At 38.3% G+C, this 23,807-nt stretch overlaps 1 protein-coding gene across 2 annotated transcripts in view; it reads right to left on the reverse strand.

The window, feature by feature from the left end:
- EXOC4 (exocyst complex component 4) overlaps positions 1 to 23,807 on the reverse strand; it is an 812,900-nt gene that overhangs the window by 745,496 nt on the left and 43,597 nt on the right. For both annotated transcript variants that reach the window (XM_012806281.2, XM_003791609.3), the window contains exon 4: positions 9,343 to 9,527. In XM_012806281.2, coding sequence (XP_012661735.1) covers positions 9,343 to 9,527 — 185 coding nt within the window. The remainder of the gene's footprint in view (positions 1 to 9,342; positions 9,528 to 23,807) is intronic.

Below are 23,807 nucleotides of genomic sequence, written 5' to 3' on the forward strand. Positions count from 1 at the left end.
ACTTGCAGACTAATGTGAAACTCAAGTATAAGATATTAAAGTAACAGAAATGGCATTTACCAGGAATTGAACTGGCATATTTCCAAGAACTCTTTTCCACCAATATAACGCTATCAGTTCCAAATTGCCTAACCTATATCGAGAAAATCCAACAGAGTCTTCAAATCCAGTGATATGTCATAATGGTTTAACTATGTATAAAATCAATTGGCTCACAGATTTATCCATTCTTTTATGACTACTTTTGTATTCTTATTTTTTCCCCTCAACTACCTCATCCTCTTTTACCTGCTCTTTACCCACAATTACAAAATCAGCTCCACAGACCTCCTGTAGCCCCTTAGACACACATGCCCAAAGAGATCTGAGGTTAACAGTGCTGCTACTGAGTGATTAAGAAAAAGTTAATTTCAGCATTAAAAGACAGGAAAAATATATAACACATTTATAAATATTTAAGTATTTCTGTAACAAAGCGGAGGAATTATTTTTGAAATGCAGATAAAGGGATCTATTAGGAAAATTCAAGTTGATTGCTGGAATACTGCTGCCAATCTTACTAATGAAGCTCACAGTTAATACAGGTGTGTGCCCACTGATGTGCACACGAGTATGTGTGATAGTACACGTGTGTATCTGTAATGGTACACTTCTCTGTAAACACAGATGTGCATATGATTCATTTTAGATTAAAACCTTCAATTATATACTCAGTCTTAACCTAAAAACACATCTTGGTTAAATATAGGGTGACAAATGGCTTGTCATTTCAACTTGGAAAATCATAACCTACTGATTTTATTACCAGAGCCAGAAGGGCCCTCGAACTCCATCAATAAACTTTTAGAAAGTCAATTTACTGCAAAACTATTTTCATACACCCATCTCTCTAAGAGTTTCCCTGAGACTTAAATTTTCTACTTTGTGAACACTACCCCAAAGGCAAGTAACTCTGGAAATGACTTCAGTTTTTCTCTGATTCTTTCAGGAAAGGACTTGGTCTCAAAAATTCCAGAATAAAGGAGGCACACCCACTCCTTTAGTGACCACCACCATGAAGCTCGGCAGAAAGACAGGGCTACACATACACAAACTATCACATTTCCATAGGATGGACCTCAGTTTTCATTCAGAAGAGAGAAAAGGCCCCTTCTCACCATACCTCAGAGCTATTAATTAATCACTTCAAAGGATTTCAAATCTCTCAGAGAAGGTATTTTGGAAAACAAAATATAAAATCAAACATGAGACTGTTCTTTTGAAATTTGTAATTAATATGAATACTCTGACCTGAATTATTTTGAAAGAAATATTGGTAGTTTTCTTTTTAAATACATGATTACAAAATCCATTGAGAATCATTCACAGCTAAGGTCGAAAGACAGCTGATGTCACTAAATCGCTCTTAGGATAAAACAGCCTCCCTTCTACTTACTAAGTGCAGATTGTGACTGAATGTGTTTCACTATTTGATACCAACATGGTGCAAGACGGGAAAAACACGAAGCAAATTAAACTACACCAAAAACAAGCAATAACCACTGCCACCATAACCCCCAGGATTTTCTAGCCATTAACCAACCATCCAACTGGGGAAGGATCTGTGTCTAAATGTGCTTGATTTCAAAATTTCAAGACATGGAAACAGTTCAGTTTTGGTTGGGGTTTTTTTTGGTGGGTTTTTTTTTATTTTTATTTTGTAAGAAGAGGGGTTAGAAGTGCTGACCTATTGCACATTTGCTTTTTAATTAGAACATATTTCTGTTCCTTCACTTAGTAATAAGTGGCTCCAACCATGTCCAAAATTTATAGCGGCAGCTTTTTCAGCTGATTTTATTATCAAACTAAATTCTGACAGGGGTGAGTTGAACTTTAAGCTGCAAATCTGGTAACTGATACATTCACGGCCATGCCCAGAACAGCTGGCACAGTACCTGTCAAAGAGCAAGTGCTCATAAAATTTTGTTAAACCGAACTGAGCTGAGAAATACCTGTCAAAGATAATATGCCCTTAGTAAGAAAATTTAACTGTATAATGAAACAGGAATGGCTGGCATAGTAATTCTCTGCAGTTCCAAAATGTGACTGAATATACAGAAAGAGTAATTAATGATTTAGAGGGTATAAAAGTTAAAAAAAAAGTCATAATTTCAAATGACAGACCAAGGGTAAAGACATAGTAATATAAAATAAGGTGAAGCTAAAAATTAAAAATCTAAGCAAAAAGTGGGGGGGGGGCAAGAAAGAATTGGAAGATGAAAAAAAATCATGTAAACAGAAAAAAAATCATTAAAAGATGAAACAGTTATGGAGAAATAATTAATGAGGCCAAGAACACCCTTTATACCAAATTTTCTCTCCATAAGCTTGGAGGTGTCCAAGAACACCCAAGGAGCCAAGATCAAATTAACTATTAACCCAGGATGCATGCAATAAGTAAAAAGATTAACTATTTTCTAAATAAAACGTATTGATGTTAACAGATGATAAAGATATTAAGTTCTTCTCTGAATATATGAAGAAAATAAAAATAACCATTAACGTCATTTTGGTGTAATGTCTCCCAAAACATTTTACAGAAAGAAGTCTCAGTCTGTCTATTCACATACACCCTGACCACTGCACAAATACACACACACCCCTCCCAAAAAAGGCATACATGATCCTTTTCCAACATTCTGTGATTGTTCCATGTAAAGTTTTGGATTCTACTATATTGTTCTACAGTATAACCCAACATGTTCTCATTCAATTACAAAAAAAATGCAAAAGCATCATCAGTAATGGTATTAAAGTAATACACGCTCATGAGGTACAGAAGACAGGAATTCCTTCTTTCCCCTTCCCCCCCAGCACTTCCATTTCCATGGGTGACGCTTAGTATCATGTTTTGATATTATCTATCTAACAATTTTCTACACACACAAATATTTATGTCAAAAGGATATATACTTAAATTTCTATCTTTTCAATCTCTCACAAATAGTTTTATACTATATATGCTGTTTGTCCACTCTGCTTTCGGGACCCAGCAATACATCATAGGAACACAGTTCTCACTGAAGTTCAGGAATTACATGGTAAACACAGATAACGCCACACTTCTCCCGATGGACATTCAAGTTACACGGACCTTGTTGTCGTCCTTAACAATACTGTTCCAATTGCCATCCTATAACATTTATCAACTGGAGCTATTTTTGTAAGACGTAGACGGAGATATGAAATCTCCTGGTCAAAAAATACGTAATTTTCTAGTTTTCTGAAAAGCTACAGTGATTATTCCACCGCCAAGAGAAAGCCACTCACTTCCCCCTACCCCGCCAGCATAGCATGCTATCAACGTCTTTCATTTTGATAATCTTATGATAAAAAAATTGCATTTAAATTTTCAAATTTGTATTTCTCTAACTACTCATCTTGAGTAACAGTCTGCCTGTTACCCATTTGGATTTTTTTAAATCTATGAATGACCTGTCTATATTCCTTTTCTGTTAATAATCTTAAGAATATTTCCATACACTAAATATTAAAACTTTATGTGATCTATGTATTACATTTTTTCAGAGTGTGCTTTATTCTTTTGACTCCATTTTACTAAAGGTAAGTTTTTAGTTTTTAAATAGTTAAATCATTTAATATTTTTCTTTATGACTTCTGATATGCTTGGAAAAACACTGCTAACACCATCTTCTATTTTTTCTAATGCTGATAAAGTTTTACCATGTGATGTTCAAATCTAGCTTAACTTTTTGTACTATAGTAACAGGTAGTCGTATAAATTCATTCTTTTTAAATTCACTAAATAGTTTTCATCCCTACTTCTGAACTCTACGCTGTCCTGCCAATCTGACTTTCAATTTGCTTGTCTGTGCTCTTTTGATTAAAGTGGCCTAACAATTTACTATCACATAAGAAAAGTCCCCCGCAAAACTTCCGGACTCAGTTTTTTCAAAATAGTTGTTACATATTTATTCTTCCATGTAAACTTCAAATTTGACAATTTCAAAAATTTCACCTGGAATTTAACTAGAACTGATGTATTTATGAGCTAAGAACATGGATGGTCTCAGCATTTTCTTTTCTTCAGATAAAAAATGTTTTCAAGGGGCTCGGCGCCTATAGCTCAACCGGCTAAGGCGCCAGCCACGTACACCTAAGGTGGCAGGTTCGAATCCCCAGCCCGGACCGGCCAAACAATAATGACGGCTGCAACCAAAAAATAGCCGGGCGTTGTGGCGGGCGCCTGTGGTCCCAGCTACTTGGGAGGCGAAGGAAGGAGACTCACTTGAGCCCAGGAGTTGGAGGTTGCTGTGAGCTGTAATGCCATGGCACTCTACCCAGGGGGACAGCTTGAGGCTCTGTCTCAAAAAAAAAAAAAAAAAAATGTTTTCACGTAGGTACATGTTCTTCCGTAGTGAATTCTACTGATCGCCCATTTTCTACTTCAAAAACATCTGGTCTTCTTTTCATGTGATTCCCTGTGTTTTCTCCTACAGTAGAAATTTGTTGTTTGTTGGGTATGTGTTTGTTTTTGGTCACCAACCATCTGAACGGTCTTTGTATTTGGAAGGAATCCCCACTGGCTGAATCAAATCAAAAAGAGAGCCCTACTTCCCACTATGGAAGCAGGAGGAGGCTGGGCAGGACCCAGGCTCTGCAAACTGGAAGCTTCCACCCAGGACTTGAATCTTGCAGAGAGAAAGGAAAGATGCAGGACATTTAGAGATCATTTACAGAAGAGTTTAAAATCTAGCTATTGTAGGCCTGGTGCCAGCAGGGACAGCAACCCAACCAGACCCTTCCTGTGGCTTATCTAAGATTGTGTGCTCAGCTGCTTAATCTCAGTTGGTTCCTACTGGGTTTTAGAGTCTGATTATACAGACTTCCCATAGATTCTGTGAACTACCTGATAACTTTCCAATAAATTCCTTTCCTGTTTTGGTTACCAGAACTGATTCCCACTATTCACAATCAAGAACCTCTGTGTATAATGAAAGCAATTTTTTTTTTCTCATCAAGGAACAACCTTGAATGAGACAATGTTATTCAAGGACCTTCTATAGGTCATTTTACCATTTCAAAAGCACCTATCAATGACATTAAGTGAGGACGTACTGTACTCATCAAGGAGGGTAGGACGTGGCATTCTATCCTCACGATCACCCTGTGTCTAAGGTGGCTTAAAGGTACCAATCCATGACCTAAAGGAAGTGAAGGGTAAAAGAGGTGTATACCACCTCTGGTTGGGTTGCTGTCTCTGTTGGCATCATGCCTACTGTACAGGTAGATGAAGGGTTCTATACTCATTGCAGTTTTAGGCATCCTCTGGGAGTCTTGGAACATATCCCCCACAGGTAAGAGGGGACTGACTACTGGATACCATTCTTTGTAATAGATAAGATGTTATAGTTGGCTGTATCTTCTTTAGTGATTTTTAAAAATTGGACTATTAAATATACATATCTAGAGTAATAAAAACAAAATTAAACATATTTTTTCTAATATTAAAGTCCAAAACAAAACTTCTGATTCATCTTAAGCAAGAATCAGCAATCCTTTCTATCTACTACCTATCAAAATTTCTCAGTCTCTATTAACTCCGATACAAATCCTGTTTATTACACAGTATTCCTTGACTACATAGCCCCTCTTTTTCAACACAAGTTTTCAGCTCTTATTTTCAATCTTATAAAAATATACTTGTCAGTTACTTACATATACGCAAATTCGTATACATGGTATTTAATGAAGTATGGTCCTCAAAGGTGCTTCAAATTATCTGCAACTTTATTGTTCTCTAACCATCCTGCTGATTTATTTCTTACAGATCATCTGAGTATTTTTCTCAGAAAAAGTTCACTGAAATTTATGTTTTGTTGTAAATGTTTATCTCAGAATGTCTGTCTGTTGCCTCTGCATATCAATGTCCACTTGGCTGAGTATAGAAATCTTTGATCCCAACTCTCTGCAGACTTTGTTCCACTGGCTTCTGGCATTTAGTGCTCAGGAAATCCTGGTGAGCCTGAATTTTGTGTATCTAAAGTAGTTTTAACGATATAAGCAGAAGACCAAGTAACAGTGGTCTGAGTAAAACAAAAGTTTTCTTTACTCATAAGTAAAAGAAATGCTTCCATTAAGGGCTGGAAAAGAGGTTCCACATCATCAAGGAGCATAGGATGTGGCATTCTATCTATCCTCAAGATCACCTCGTGTCTAAGGTGGCTTAATGGTACCAATCCATGACCCAGAGTGTACACAAAGGAAGTGAAGGTTAAAAGAGGTGTATACCAGTTTAGCTGGTACCTCTGAAAAATGATCCTATGATCCCCACCATTCAACAGTTTGCAAGCAGAAGTCCTACTAATCACCTCTAATCATATAGGAAGATGGGAAATATAGCCTTTCAGCTGGGCCTGTGGCCACCAGGAACGGGTAAGGGTTGCATTAAAAATGAAAGGGAGAATGAATATTGAGAAGGCAAATAATTATCTCTATCACAGCAAATAACATAATTATTTTTCTTAACAGAATTTGTTTTTGAAGATCATAAAAATGTCTAGATCATATCTAAAAGTAAATTTTTTGTTAAATTTTAATTATACCTTAATAAATGAATTTCATTTGTAGACCAAAAGTATTTTTTTGTCTGTGTATGTAGGTTTGCTTATTTGTGCTCTGTGGTATCTGCTTCCCTCTGTGTTACTGTGTTTCCCCCAAAATAAGACCTACCCAAAAAATAAGCCCTAGCAGGATTCTATGCATAAACCCTACCACAATAATAAGACCTAGTGATACATTTCAGGGTGGAGCGGTAAGGAAGACTGCCACAGCTCCTTTCTCCAATAGTTCACACTCATGCGGGTGCACATGTAGTAACCGTGGTCACAGGCATCCTATTGCACACGTGAGACTGGCTAGGGGAAAGGAGTTCACGCATCACTAGCGCCAACCACACCAACAAGGTCGGCTCCCCCTGTCAGGTTTCAGAAGAAGATGACTTAACTATATTTGAATAAATGTAGATTGTTGTATTATACTTAATACAAATAAGACATCCCCTGAAAATAAGCCCTAGTGTTTCTTCTTGAGAAAAAATAAATATAAGACAGTATCTTATTTGGTGGGAAACACAGTAGCTCACTTGGGCTGCCAGGACCAACTAACACAGACTGGCTTACAGAAATTTAATTTCTCACAGTTCCAAAGGCTGGAAGTCTGAGCTGGAGGTGTGGGCGAAGCTGGTTTGTACTGAGGCCTCAGTAGCTGTCTTCTCCCTGTGTCCTCACGTTGTCGTCTCTCCAAGGATTTGTCAAGGTTCCTCTTTTTATAAAAAAGACACCAGTCCTATTGGATTAGGGCCCACCCCGATGCCTCATTGTAACTTAATTACCTCCTGAAAGACCCTGTGTCCAACTACAGTCATGTTCTGAGGTACCGGGAATGAGGATTTCAACACAGGAATTTTAGAATGGACACAATTCAGCCCACAGCACTACCATTTTAGTGTCATCCTCTGGAATCCCTGAAATCATTGGGTAGTCCACTGTGCCCCATCTTTTCTTTCTACTATTTTTCTTTCATCTTTGTCTTTTTCCTCGTCATGAGGAGAAAAGTTTCCCCTGCATATCACTCATTCAGTTCTTCTCTCTAATGCTTTAAATAAACACCTAAATTTCCCTACTTCATTCTGGTTTTCCTCATATCTTATTCATGTTTTTGTTAGTTCTGTTAACATCTCTCCGGATTCCAGTCTTCTAATTCCCCATTATTGTTTCACAGGAGCTAAATGCGTACAGCATCCAACCACAAAATCTCCATAACGTCCGACAGTAAGTGTTGTGCTAACTGGCTGATCCAGGCTGGCCAGGTTTGCCGAAGTTGGGTCAGTTGCACACATCTCTCACGCTGTGCCTGGGACCAACACCAGCAAGGCAACAGCAGGGGCAGGACAGGGCACACCCCCCAGCACAAGTACATTTGAGGCCTCTGCTTGTGTCACATGTCCTAGTCAAAGCAAGAACAAAAGCTAACACCCAAAGGGTAGAGAATAGGCTTCTCCCACTAAAGTGGTACGAGTGATTGTTTTGAACAATCATCTACTATACTACATTTCTTGTAGCTTTTGAGAAACCTCAACCTTAAGTCTCCTAAATTTTTCTTGTTTGTTTTATAAATTTTTTTTTAAATAAACATTCTTCCTCTGAGACCTCACAGTAATGCACATTTCCCCTTCTACTGTGGACTATGTTCACAGGACTCGTGGTGACTGGTCATTTTTCCTTGCATGGGAGGGAGGAAGCCTACTCAGACCTGGTATTTACCACCTGGTATCGTGGAAGAAATTTCCTGAACACTCCACGCACCACTTTACTCTCCGCTGAGGCGCTGACAGTTTCCCTATTCAGAGTCAATCTTGAAGTTCAGCCTCCGGTAAGTCCCCAGCTCAATTTGTGTGCCTGGCAGAAGTTCTAGTGCCCATCTACTGAAAAGAGATAGAAACTTCTCTTTCTCTGTCAGGGTCTCTGACTAAACGAAAGCATCACACGCAAAGTTGGCATTTTTTGTTCAAACAGGATGAGACTTGAAAGACTTCCTTCCCAGCATGCACTGCTCCCAGTGCTCTTCTTGTCTATAGCCGGATGAAAAAGCTCGAACGTGTGTGTTTTAACAGATAGTGCTGAGACACCCTCTGAAAAGATCTTCTAGCTATTTTAAAGGCATGTTGTGAGGACACATACCACGCGCAGCTATCTGATATGTGTTAATGTTAACTCCAATGTTCTACTATCTTAAGATCCAGCCTTACTCCATACCAGGTCTACACTAACCTAATGAATTTCTTGAGCCCACCCAGGCCCTTAAATACAGAGCTCTGCTACAACCTACCAAGGTTTAAGAGAAAAGTGTTCCCTCTAAACCTTTCCTGAACTATTCCAGAAAAAGGATTGCCTAAATCTGAACATAACCCTAGCTATTGAAGAATCTTATAACTTCAGTTGTTACATATATATTTCTCAATTAGGCTGACTTCACTGTCCAACTTCCACCTCCTCCTGAGATGTACCAGAATGTCTCTGAGTCAGAATATAAGAGGCACACAGTAAATGTTTCTTATATATCCTTGAATACATTCTATATACTATGAATGAGTGAACAAACTTTGAATGTCAGCCTCTCAGAACATGGAGCATTTGTTATTATAAAACCATCCTCAAATTTCAGAGACAGTACATTCAAGGCAAAGTAAAATAAACTACAACAACGTTCTGGAAAACAAAGACTATCCCTCATAATATTGCATCGCCACAAGACATCATAGCAAAGTTGTCTTTAACCAACCTCATTTTCCCTTTTTCCTTGTTACGCTGCACAACTCGGCTGGTGGATTTGATGTACAGGTGCCGGTGCAATTCATCTATGAGAACCAAGTGAAGGTTCATCTTCTTGCTGTGAAGCTCCAGCCTAAGGTCACTCAGTCCTTCCACCTGGAGCAGGGGTCCCTCCAAAGACTCAACTGCTGACACCTGAAAAGAGGAAAAAAAGAAAACCAATTAGGTACAACTAAATAACCTAGCAATAAAAAGACTCCTTTTTAAAAAGTACCATTAAAAGAGAGTTTATAGACCCTTATCGGACTTATAAGACTTTATAGAGTATAATGTGGATAGGCCTACTCTGTCCTTCCAGGGTTTATCACCTAAGATAGAAAATGGTAAAACAATCTTGACAAAGGAGGCATATAAAACACCACAGCAAAGCTGTACATACTGTGTATTCCCATGCATGCTGTTTGTCATTGGACACATGCAGACAGGTCCCTAACTAAACATATTCTCATAAGCATCCCTTGTATTAATAATCTAAATCAACTTTTAGTTAGAGTTAGCCTTTTAAAACTAAGACTAAATAAAACACAATATATGACTGTTTAAATAACAATGTATTCTCGCTACAATCATGAATCAGAGCCTTGGTTAGCCTAAGTCACACGGGTGTCTACCTGAGTTAGGCTCCGTCTCACTTTTTCCTCATATCCCCATGCACAGAGGCAAATGCATTTTTTTTTTTTTTTTTTTTGAGACAGAGCCTCAAGCTGTCCCCCTGGGTAGAGTGCCGTGGCATTACAGCTCACAGCAACCTCCGACTCCTGGGCTCAAGCGAGTCTCCTGCCTCTGCCTCCCAAGTAGCTGGGACCACAGGCGCCCGCCACAACGCCCGGCTATTTTTTGGTTGCAGCCATCATTGTTGTTTGGCGGGTCCGGGCTGGGGATTCGAACCCGCCACCTTAGGTGTACGTGGCTGGCGCCTTAGCCAGTTGAGCTATAGGCGCCGAGCCGGCAAATGCATTTTTTACATGAATGCTACAAAGGGACAATAGAAGCTATCCCCTCTCTTTGGCCTGATTCAGTTTGATAAAAGAAATAGGATTTGAATGGTGAGCAGAAGATAAAATACAAAGAGGAAGATACTTCTGGGGCAAAGTGCTTTGGGAGATTTTAAAAACAAAATGAAGAGGATGAATCTAACTGGTGTAGGAATGCCCACGATAAAGGGGGGAGATGAAAGATTCAGGATCCTGGAGCAAGTCACTTTGAGACTCCAAGTGGCAACTGCAAAGGAAAATGAAAAGCATGTGTGACGTCAACCCATGTACTCATGTATACAAAGTGATATTTATGTCTCTGTATATATAAAGATCTTGTCTATTTTTTAAAGAAAAAAAAGCTGAAGTGAAGAGAATACTCTAGGTACTATCCCTCGGGAGAAAAAAGAAAGAAGAGGGAATCATGAAGAACGTAAAAAAAGGTTGGGGGGACTACAAGCTGAACTTAAGGGAAAAGAGCACAAGCGAGCTCCCTGGAGGATCACTGTGCTTTGACTATGTCCGGCTTAGTCTGGACTTCTAACTACGCTTTATAGATACAGATAAAGGCAATAACTAATAATACTTCAAGGTAAAACCCTTAAATGTAGGTATGGATAAAAACATGCTCCTAAAAAAAAAGAAAAGCATTTACACAAAAGCAATAGATAATGGAAGCCACGAGAACACACTGGTGATCAAAAACGCTGATCACAGGTCTACAGCAGTCTAAGAGGTCACCTAGGAGTTTGTGGACGGTGATTATAGAAAGCTTTGCAGCTGCCAAACACGAACCAGCCTGAAATGGTAAGGAAAATGCAATGGCTTACCCACAAACACATCACTTGTTTTGTGATGTGCTATAATCAAATGTCAGTAGCAAATAAGTTTCCTTAAGTTAACCGAGAAAGAATCAAGGAATGGAAGAGTGACAAGCCCTGGGCCAGCTCTGCCCTCTGAAGCCTGCCAGTTCATTTTCAAGCTGACTTCAACTGCCCCCGCCACTGAGCCCCTGGGCCCAGTGCAAGCTGCCAGCAATTCCAAATGGAAAGGCAGCCTCAAAAATGACCAAAGCGTCCCCAAGGAGGAAAAACAACAACAAATTCATTTACACTTATGCCCTAAAATGGATTTTAACTCGGATCTCTAGCAGAGAAAAGAGGATGCATTAACCTTCAGTGACACCAAGATCCAGAAAATGAAAAATAATTTGGTAAACCACTGGCCCATCGTGTAGCCTTATCCCTTGAGGTAATTAAATCCAGCTGAGATATTTAAGCTTAAAAACCACCCACTGCATATCCACACTTGATTTGTTTGTAGGAATCTGCATGAAGATTTTTAACCCAAACAGCTCATGCTCCAAATATAAAATTATAGAACATTGTCAATTTTCAAAGCCACCTAATTAAATTAAAAATAAAAACTCAGACAAAACACTTACTACAGTGCCTGGCACATCCTGAGTGCTCACTGGAATTGTTTTTAATTCAGTACCTATGAATAGAGACATCTCAGAGGGTATTCCCAGCATATTTTCATGCAGCATTTCAGTAAGTGTCCTTTCCTTGAACCATTGTAAACTATTTAATTGACAAATTTTCTAAAAGTTTCCTTGATCCAAAATACACGAACAATTAACAATATATATGATGTAGGCTGTTCTAAGAACTTCAAAGATTTGAAAACCTTACCACCAAAGAGAATAATCTCTTGTTTCTGTAAGAAAACACTTGTTTCATTTGCTGGCCCTCACTTACTAACAGTTTACTTAGAAAGCTATAACTACGGAAGTCAGGCAAAGCCGCTGTCTTCCCCTACTCTGACCGAACTAAGTCATACTGAGATCAATTTGAAGAAAACAGTTGATCAAATGCAACATCTGAGCTCTACCCTATCAGTTTAGAAATGTGACCTTCATCTCATCTGGTTTTAAGCAGCCTGTACCGTAAGTTTACACATAAACTTGATGACGCCTCAGTCAACAACGCACCACCACGGTCTGTTCTGTTGCACTTACTGTTTCCAGATATTTACTAACACTTGCAATTTACTAGAAATCGTTAAATAACCATTTACATTTAGAAGTGTGCATAACTAATGAGAAAGACTTTAACAAATGGGAAGGGATCATTTTGTAAGTTATTTCATGGTTTTCTAAATTTTATGGTGACAGAATGTTTTGAATAACACACTGAGGAAATAGCAACAGGAATTTAAGAGATGCCTCTGGATTAAAGTAGACAGCAACACAACAGTCTCACAGGTTAGTTATAAGAAATTATCAAAATAAGATTCATAACTGTGACATTCAACATTGAATAATGTCACTAATACACGTACCACTTACAAGACAAGACACACCAGACGAAAGATGTAACAGACAACACAGAGCAGGGAATTGGGGAATGTTAGGCACGTGTCTACTCACAAATCTCACACGTCCTCGCATTTATGACCCCAGACATCTTTAACATGACCTCCTAGAATTCTAGGGTAAGCCATGTAATAACCAAGCCCCCAGCCCCTGACCCCCTCCCTAAGACCCTAGAAAAAGAAACCTCTCCTAAGCCTTTTAGTTCCTGCCCTCTCAAGGGTAGAGAAATAGCCTGAAATGAAGGAAGTATGCAGAGAGGGGTTGAGGAAGGGAGGGGTTGATTCCAAATAAAGCCCTGGGTGAAGAGGTCCCAAGTTGTTCTCAGAAATTTACCCAACACTTTTTTTGTACCCCTGAATTATGAGCTAATGTACCCTAAGTAAATATGTACCTCCACCCTAAATTGTGTAAACCCCTATGACATATCCCATCGTATGATCATGAAGTAATGTACTTGTGATATATCTTGTGATGTGTGAATCAATATGTACCCCTACCCTGTGACCCCGTTTTAACTGCTATGATTGGCTTCTGTATTGCGCTAGCTTGCTAGTCACCATGACTATGCAGAATAATGGTATAAAAAGGCTTCTCCCCTGTTATTCGAGGCTTCTTGTTGGCCCACCACAAGAGCCCCCTACAGGTGCACCTGTAGGTGTATCAAACTATCAATAAATTTCTATTACTTAATTCATCCTGCAGTGAGGTCCATCCTTCTCTCGCATCTACTGTCCCATTTCAGCCACACCATCTCTTAAAAGTTAGACTACTATGTAGCACTTAGAGTCTACTAAACGTATTTGGAATTTGCCTTCCACATATTTAAAAAAAAAATAAATTTTGGAAAAAAAATCACTAGCAAGGAATTTTTTTAACAGAATATTAATATTCTAGTCAACACAGTTGGAAACTCTCACATAGATAACAGGAATCTGTTTTAGAGTTGAAAACAAATATTTCCCTTAGGATCATGGGGATAAACATTTTCAAACTGTCTTGAACAAAACACCATGTTTTGCTATGAGAAACCTATCCACGAAGGAAACAAAAATTCTGAAAATGTTTCTAAAATTCAAAAAAGAAGTCAAACAGAGTTAAAATACATACAATCAATACTTTTAAAAATTCTGCCTTCAGTTGAGGCGTAAGTCTACACTATAGGAAAATCTTGGTAATTCGGAACCATTATACCCTTCAATTTTCGTTCCCAAATGCCAATTTCCCAGTTTCATTTTAATGTAAAACATAAGAAATTTTTATCTCACAGCTAAGTGCTCATCTTCAGCCAGTCTCATTCAAGCTTATGAGAAAACGAAAGATCTAGTTTTGTGCTCTGACATGGACCAATGGACACATTTCAAAGGGAACACTGAAGTTAGCCCTTCTCAGGAACTGCTTCATAGAAGTGCTAGAAAAGAACCATAATCTTTTAAATGTTTTGATGGAGATGAGTAAGACACACAGAAGTAATTGACAGGAGTAACAATTTCTAAACAGATCCAAGGTTCAAGCCAAAAAAAAGAAGAAAAACTTCTAAGTAAATAAAAAACCAACCTGATAACTAAGCCATCTACGAGTTAGTGAAAATGGTCTTATTGGCAACAGGTTCCCTAAAGAAAGCACATGTATTGCTAGTGTTGAGTCAAAAAAAAAATTCCTATAGGATGATGATAATTATGTGGTTCCAAATGGTTTTACCATTTTTCAATAGATCAATTAATTGCCCTTAAGGAAGCATTTTTCCTAGTAAGACAACACAATCATTCTAAAAATGTTGCTGTGGATCAACTTACAGAAGCAGTAAAAAGATATGAAATTAGGCTACTCCAGAGAATCGATACCATCCTCCTTCCTCCAGGTACGTAAGAAACAAGTTAAACAAACTTTTGAATAGTCTCAACTAAATAAGAACACGAAAAAAATTCAAGCTCAGGGAGTCCCAGCCGGGCCCAAGAAGTCTCCACCAAGTCTCCCTGTGAATGTAAAATGGTTCAGGCCCGCCTCTACGCAAACAGGGAAGATGTGTGCACACACAGGCTGAGAATCCCAGATCATTCACTCCCCTTCTTTCCAAAGCAGAAATTTTGGTCATTATCAGACATAAAGTGGTAAGACAAACTGAACGCAGCTGAAAACAAAAACACAGCACCTTTTATGTATTAATTTGGCCCACATGAAAATACTGTTTCAACAGGTGAAAAATGATCAAATGTTGGCTGTTTCATACGCTTTGAGCTAACAATTCTAGCAGCAGGTCTAAAAGCTTTGGTACATCATATACTCTGCAGAACACTGTGGCCTTTACAGAACCCTATGTATTTAACTGCATCAGATAAGCTAGGAACAATTTTGTTAGTAGACCATAACTTGTGTGACATAAAAGTACACGCCAGAGAACCCACATTTCAATACAAACACCTGACAACATCATCCATTGTATTTTGGTTTACAACATGACAACAGTCACCACAGGGGCTAGACTTGGTTTCATGCAAAAATGTCGGTCAGGGCAAATAAAAGAGCTGAATATGCAAGGAAAAATAAAGAGAATCCATTCAAGGTCAAGACTACAGGGAAAGTGTCAAGGGCGTGGTGGGGGACCACAGGAAAAACCTTCTCTGATCTCAGCTTCTCTGGAAAAGACATCTAGAAGATGCTTTTGACTCCCCCTGGCTCAGCTTTGGCACTGCCTGGAGGCCTCAGGGCTATTGACAGTCTGATTCTTTGGACAGACTTCCCAAGATAGCTATGTCCTAGGGCAAGAGCAAGGGCCTAGAGCAAGAACACTCCCCTCCTCAACTCCTCAGCCTATATACCAATCAACAGTGACCAAAACAGGCAATGAAAAATGCCCATTCTTAAACCAATCTGATAAGGTAACACTGATCAGACCCTTCAGGCACCCCATCTCTGGGAGGAAACCCGATCCCTGCAGGGCAGACTCAGCGAGCTCTGACTATGAAAAACAGGATGCTGCCTACCTCTGTTCTTCCTTCATTATGGCCAGGTTATTACATGTTTTTATTTAATAAACCTTCGCCAGCTCAAATGAAGGGTTGTTATTAGTTGAGCTAACAGCCAAATGATAATGCTCCAGAGAGATATCGGTGCCTGTTGGTGCATTAACAAAAAGAGGAGCCAGCTGAGGTCAAGCACATGTCAATGCAAATGAGGCGATATTAGGTACTAAGGGCTTAATGCAATAGACTGCCGGGGAGATAATGGAATTTATAGGATAAGGCAAATGAGATGAAGTTATTGATAAGTGAATGAAAGGAGGGGGGCCTACAAGATAGAATGCTGTCAAAGAAAAGGCCTTTTACTTGTGAATTACCTCTTTAAGGTATCTTCGAATCTGTCTTAGAAAACAAAACTCAAAAGAGATCAAATGTGACTTCTAGCTTCATAAAAGATCTCACTCCATTACTACCATAAAACACGGCCTTCTTCTAAAAGCATGCCATTTCATTAATACTAAGCTATTGTTAAGCTTTCTTTAGGGTTATGTTTTTATGGGTTTTTTTTTTTTTCTTAAACATCAGGGCATTCTACCACAAATAATTCTCATATTTCATTAAAGCAAAAGTCATCTTTTTTTTTTTATTCCTAAACTAGGGGCAACCAGGTCTTCTAAGATATTCCATCAGCCCAAGTCTAACAGAATGACAGTAACTGAGAGATGAAATGTGAGAACTTTCTATTGTAAGAAACCTTTAAATACTGTCAACACTGGGGTCCCACTCCTATTTTAAAGACTAAGAAAAGTGAGGTCCAGAATGATACTTTTTTCTTAAGCTTTGTTTTGCTTCTAAATTACAAAATTTAGAATTTTGTAATACATTCTCTACCAAGAAAACAGAAAAGACACAGAAAATCACAAAAGAGAAAGATGATTCATATTCTCACTCATCAGATGTAATAATACCTAAGATTTTAACTTGATTCCTTCTAATCATTCGTCCATGAAAAGTTTTTAAAGAAATAGCTATTTTTTTTTCTGTTATTTGTTATTTCAAGCACTCTTTTGCTACACATAATGCCCTTTGGTGAAGTCAGGGCCTCTAGTGCATCCATCATTGAAATAACACACATTGCACCCACCAAGCACCCTCCCGTCATCCACCGCCTTCCACTCCCCCCAAATATTTATTTTTAAACATGCTTTTTCAGTTGGCAATATACTGGGAACATATGCCCACAATATATTGAGAATATATCATGATTTTTAGTATTTTCATATTACTCCAAAATATACATATAAATATGAATATACCATAATGACTTAAGCCAATTTCCTACATTTAAGTCATTGCTAATTTGTATTTTTACTTCCCTAGATCTTACTGTGATAAATATCCTTGTATAAACATTCTGGAATACAGAGAAATTAAAATTCTTAATTCTTTCCTTAACATAAAATTCTAGAAGTAGAATTTCAAGTTCAAAGTTCCGCATATATTTGGAGGTTCTGATGCATAATTCCAAATTAAGAGCATTATTTGTTCTAAGTGGCCTTATAAAAGATCTGTTCACAATTACTTTTCTGATAAAATTAAATTATACTCAACACTTTATGGGAAAGATAAGATTCTAAGTTGCTATGGAAAGACTCAGGGAAAACAATGTTTTATATTCCTCAGTTCTAGTTCCCATCAGTGTTCTATAAAGAGCCTTAGAACCTAAGTTTCTGCTCTGAAATGTCAAAGAGACCACTAGGAAAGACCTTCTCTTTTAACAAGCATCCCAGAGTCACTTACCCCATCACCTTTTTGTTATTCTGGACCAAGAAAAAGTTCCAGAACAACTCTCTGCTTAAGAGTTGGCAAAGGAGGTCTCTAAGAATCACTTCAGGCTCACACTTAAATCAAGACAATTTCGCCCACACACTGCAAGCCCCCAAATCCATTAGAAATGCTCAGCTCTTACACAACTCTTCACTAACATGAACTATTAAAACCACACAAACGCATGATAGAGGAATGTGGCTTTTTTTTCTCATTTTAAGAGCTAGACAACCACAAGTAATTAGTACTGAGAATCTCAGAGAAAATAGACTTCTTTAACAAGCTCCTCCTACCTTGTCAAGCCGAGCAAAAGCTACGATTAGCATTCTCAGATGGTCCTCAAGTTGAGATGGAAAGCGCCTATTAACATCACAGGTGGTCATCGGCTAAAATTTATACAAATCTCTGATTCCTATCTGGCCACAGAACGACCAATCAAAAACCTGTTCAAGAAAGTTCACCTGTGGGGTGGCACCTGTGGCTCAAAGGAGTAGGGCACCGGCCCCATGTGCTCAAGGTGGTGGGTTCAAACCTAGCCCTGGCCAAAAACTGGAAAAAAAAAAAAAAAAATTCACCCATGAGGATCTGTCCAATGAAGGATGCCAACAAACAACTTGCGATTTACTCCTGACTTACAGCACTCCCACTGACTCAAATGTGCAGACAGGCACACATGGCTTACCAGATGAAAACATGTGCACATCACGAAAGAAATGAAACGCTGCTCAGTGTAACACCCCCCCACTACTGCCTTTTCTGTAACCTGACACTAGGTAACGGTGATGATGACAGTGATGCCCACATCACTTTAAAGTTGTCTACAGCACTATTTTTTACAAAGCACTTTTCCTGTACGATATTTCACTTTTGTTCTCACCGCCATTCTATAATCGAGACAAGGTAAGTATCTACATACATATTCTACAGATAAGGATACTAACAAAGTAGGAAGAGAAAGTGGTTGAGTTCATAAAACTGGTAAGCTGCTGAGTCAGGACTACAACTAAGAACTTCTTGCTTTCAAATCCGTTTTGTTTCTACTGTGCACACTATAAACTGCCACCACTTGTCGCTTTATAAATCTGTGCCTGATTCCAACCCCTGAAATCTCTGCAGAAAGTCAAATAACAACCTATAGCAAAGATACACAAATAAGAGCATCAAGATGACAGCTCTGAAGGGTGTCAGTCAGTCCGAACCTAGAGAATCATCTAATTTACTGCACTAACTCTCTGTCAACCAAATAATGAGACTAGAAAATCAGACTAAAACCCAAATACTCCTCAGCTTTTCCCCCAGAACTACAATAAAGGACAGCAACAAAGCAACTTCCAACAATAACATTCCAACATAAATGGGAACATCGCCTTGTGATGAGTGTCTTAACACAAATATTTGGTCTCTAACTACTTACAGTTAATGTTAAAAGAAAATAAAAATGATTTCTGCTCTATGCATAACACAGGCCATCCCCTACACCCATAATTCCAAATTTGTCTGCATGTTGGCAACACCTAGAGAATGTCAGAAATTAATGAAGCCAGCAGCCCACCCCCAGAGATTCCGACTTAGCTGGTCTAGGATGTGGCCTGAGCTGTAGAATTTTGAAAGATCTCCTAATGTGCAGTTCGGGAATCGCTGCCCTCCAGCTAAAGCCAGCCAAATGGAAATTGCTGGACCTTAACAAGAACAGAATTTCTACTGGCTTTAATATAAAAGAGGCAAATGAATGGAGATTAAAAAAGCAAAATAAAATGGAAGGAAAACTAATACAATAACCAGGCACCTACCAAACAGTTTGCTTTTTAGAAACCTCAGCATTTAAACGTAAATATAAATAGAAAGGGCTTTGAGGAGCATGAGAAACAGTTGCTGTAAAACCCTGTATTTTTACTCTGTAAGAAAAATAAAGCTGCCAAAAACCTACTCACTTAATTTTAGACACAAAAACCAAGGTTACTCATTTAATAACTTTATTTTCAGTGTTTCCTAAATCTTTTTGGAGGGATCAGATGTACGTATAGGTGTTTGAGGTAATGAAAGGGGTCCCAAATGCAGCTAGAAACAGATACTGCTGATAAGGCATGAAACAATAAAAATCCTCAAAGACAGAGTGGGGAAAACACTTGACACTATCAGCCTGGGAAAAGACTTTATGAGGAAGACTTCATGGCAATCGCAACAACAACAAAAATAAACAAATGGGATTTAAGTAAACTGAAAAGCTTCTGTACAGCTAAGGAGACAACAACCAAAGCAAATAGACAACCTGCTACACAATGGGAAAGGAAATTTGCATATTTTGAATTGGACAAAAGCTTGATAACTAGGATCTACAGAGAACTCAAATTAATAAACTTAAAAAGAGCCAACAATCCCTTATATCACTGGGCAAGAGAGATGAAAAGAAGACAAATGAATGGCTAACATACGAAAAAATGCTCATCATCCCTAATTATTAGAGAAATGCAAATCAAAATCACCCTGGGAATTCATCTAACCCCAGTAAGAATGGCCCACACCACAAAATCTCAAAACTGCAGATGCTGGCGTGGATGTGGAGAGAAGGGAACACTTTTACATTGCTGGTGGGACCGCAAACTAAGACAATCTTTTTGGAAGGCAGTATGGAGAAACCTCAAAGAACTAGACCTCCCATTTGACCCTGCAATCCCATTGCTGGGCATCTGCCCTGAAGAAAAAAAGTCCTTTTACCACAGGGACACTTGCACTAGACTGTTTATTGCAGCTCAATTTACAATTGCCAAAATGTAGAAACAGCCTAAATACCCGCCAACCCAGGAATGGATTAACAAGCTATGGTATATGTATACTATGGAATACTATTCAGCCACTAAAAAAGATGGAGACTTTACATCTTTTGTATTAACCTGGATGGAAGTGGAACACATTAGTCTTATTAAAGCATCACAAGAATGGAGAAACAAGAATCCTATGTACTCAATTCTGATATAAGGACAATTAATGACCTAGTACATAGTGGGGGGTGGGGAATGGGGAGAGTAGAGAGAGAGGGAAGGAGGGAGAGGGTGGGGGTCCCAGAGTGTGGTACACACTTAGGGAGTGGAACACAAGGACAAAAGGGTCTTTATCTAACAAATGCAATCAATGTAACCTGATTCTTTGTATTCTCAATGAATCCCCAATAATATAAATAAATAAATAAATAGCAAAGCATACACCCTTGTCCCACCCCAGTATTCTGGTCTCCCTTTCTTATGTTTTTCTCCATGGTACTTACCATAGTACTTATCTCCACATACTTATCATGACATGAGACACTGGTCATGCTGGTTATCTGTTTGCCATCTGTCTCTTCCAACTAGCATGTAACCTCCTTCAAGGTTAAGGCCACCTTCACAGATACACACACCAGGCCTATAGACAATGGCATCATCACAAGTTAAAGACCCAGTCATTTGTCTGACTATCAGAATGTATGCCAGATTCTTTCCTGATAAATTATTAGTATGGAATTTTGGCTTCCGTCTTTCAAACTGATATTCTACACTAGGAACAGATGGGCTTCGGTGATGGCTATTTCATTATTGATCACATATTTTTATTACTATTTAGAGAAATCCATATGGAATATTAGAAAATTTCTGCAGAATCACTGAACCACTTTCAGGTTCAGACCAATAAGCTCACTAGAATATTCCAGTTTCTGATCTTATGGACCTTTCACTCAATATCATTCCTGAAGTAATGATAAAAAAAAAAAAGTTCTAAGAGACCTCTCAGAAACTTTCAAAAGAGATGTATGTTTGGGGTCCTTTTTTTCTTACTTGTACATTAATCATTTAATAGTAGAGGCATGATCACCCATTTTCTGCCCATAAAGAAGAGAAAAATAACATTAATGTATTTGCTAATGACACAGATTTACTAGCACAAATAGCAACCTCACTGGGCCACAGGTCCTGCTATCTAAATCCAAGAGAAAGAATAGCTTACCATCAACTACTCTAACATGAAAATCAGCATTTTTGATAAGCACCTTCCAATATTGACAAAGCACATATTCAATCATGATACACAGCAGATTAACACATTTAGTTATCTATAAGAAGATTTGGTTGGGCCAAGGAAAAAAGGAGTCAAAAATGTTTAACCTAGGGCAGTGCCTGTGGCTCAGTGGGTAGGGTGCTGGCCCCATATATGGAGGGTGGTGGGTTTGAACCCGGCCCCCATTGTGGCGGTGCCTGAGTCCCAGCTACTCAGGAAGCTAAGAGAATCACCTAAGCCCAGGAGTTGGAGGCTGTTGTGAGCTGTGACACCATAGCACTCTACTGAGGGCAATAAAGTGAGACTCTGTCTCTTTAAAAAAAAAAAAAAAATGTTTAACCTAGCCTTCAACTCTTTTATTAACTCAGTAAGTCCACCTCCAGGACACTCTTTCAGATTATAACAATCCCCATATCTCACTACATTACCAGTAAAAATAGTTAATGCGAAATAACATATCAAAGAACTTACTCTGTATACTGTGTAGACTTTATGTACAAGGTTCAATAACTCATTTTATCCTTTCAACAACCCTTAGGGGTAGATATTATTCCTAAGTCCAACTTTTAGCAAAGATAAATAATTAGCCACTAGTCATCCAGCTAGTAAGAATCAAAGCTGGGATTCAAGCACAGGTCCACCCGACCCTAACTAAGACTTAGGCCGACATTTGAAACTCTCAATGTTACCCCACAATTGCAAAGACTCTTATAAACGGAAAATACTACCAATATACTTCTATTAGCCTACGAAAGAGCTACCTTACTCTCTTTATCCTAGATACGGCCACATACTCACAGCATAAGTACAATAATTTCACCATACCATTCTCTCAGCAAAGCACTCTGGGATCCTCTGGAAAGAAGATAGCTACATAAATCTAAGTTATTATATTAACTATCATAATAATCCTTATCTGACTATACAGCTATGGATTCTTTTTAAAAAGACATATAAATAGAGACAGACAAAATGATTAAGAGACGTTCAAAATCTCTACAATCTCAGGAAGGCTTAGAAATGAAAAAATTATTTTAGTCATAAGCCTTGTGACTGTCAGCTAAAGTGCTTCAAAACCACTCGCACTGGCTTGGTTTCTACCGATTGAACGCAATTAGGAATTGACTTCTATGGACTGATAAATCAGAACTTGTGTAAGTGGTTTTCAAAGCTCCTCTGTGCAATTTTAGCTTGATGCAGACTTCTACACAAATTTTCCTTTTTAAAAAGTTTATAAAAATCTTAACTATCATGAAATACCTTCCTGGTTAGCTCATGCCACTGGAAGAAACTACTCTTCTTATATTAATAATTCTTCCCAGAATTAATCAGTCCACGTACATTAGAACCAGCAGCTGGAGTGTTTTGAGTGATAATGAAACCTGTAACAAGGCATCTTCAGCCGTCTTTTCAAGACAATAGGGGAATTAAAATTTCAATTTAAATGCAGAGGTTTGAAACACGCTTCACTGGCAAAATTACTTCAATTAATGTGAGTGGAATACAAAGGACAGACTGCAGAAATGTGATGCAGCAACCAGAAATTATGTCATTAATGTGCTTGCATCAACCGAGCACAATGACTGCAAAGGTCTAATTTAAACCACACATATCACCAAGCTACAGGCTACAATATTAATCAAGTCTCTGATTTCAACATGACAGCTACAGGCTTCTTGTTGGATCACTTTTAGCTTTTCAGAAGCCAACGGCAGCTGTTTACCTTGAAGAAGGAAACAAAAGGCCAGTCCTATTTGCAGACATTTCCTGTCATGACAATTTAATTATTTTATGCAATGCTCAGGTTATCATATCAAAAGAAGAAATAAATATCCGAAGACTATAACTACTGGACCAATCTGATGGTAAAGTAGGAATAGCAAGAGCTGGGGAGAACGGTGGGTCACCACTGATTTATTTACTCTGGATGTATTAATCTCTACTGAGTAGGGATTAAATTACTACCCATCTGCATATGCCTTCAAATGGAAATGTAAAATCAATCCACAAACAAACCCAAGGAAAATCAAGAGGGTTTAAAAGACTAGATTCTTTTGTCTTCACTTTCATCTGATGTCTTTTAGCAAAGATTTCTTCCATTTGAACCCTTAAGATGCCTTAGATTTTACTTCAAATAGCATATAACCGTAAGGAAAGAAAATATTGTTCTTCATATGAAGTCCAATGAACAAGCAAGTATAGAACTTACTGTCACTCATATGCAGAAGACCAAGTTGAAGACTATTTTCAA

This window comes from Otolemur garnettii, unplaced genomic scaffold (genome assembly GCF_000181295.1).
Source record: "Otolemur garnettii isolate 467f Iridium unplaced genomic scaffold, OtoGar3 scaffold00049, whole genome shotgun sequence".
Classification (NCBI taxonomy): domain Eukaryota; kingdom Metazoa; phylum Chordata; class Mammalia; order Primates; family Galagidae; genus Otolemur; species Otolemur garnettii.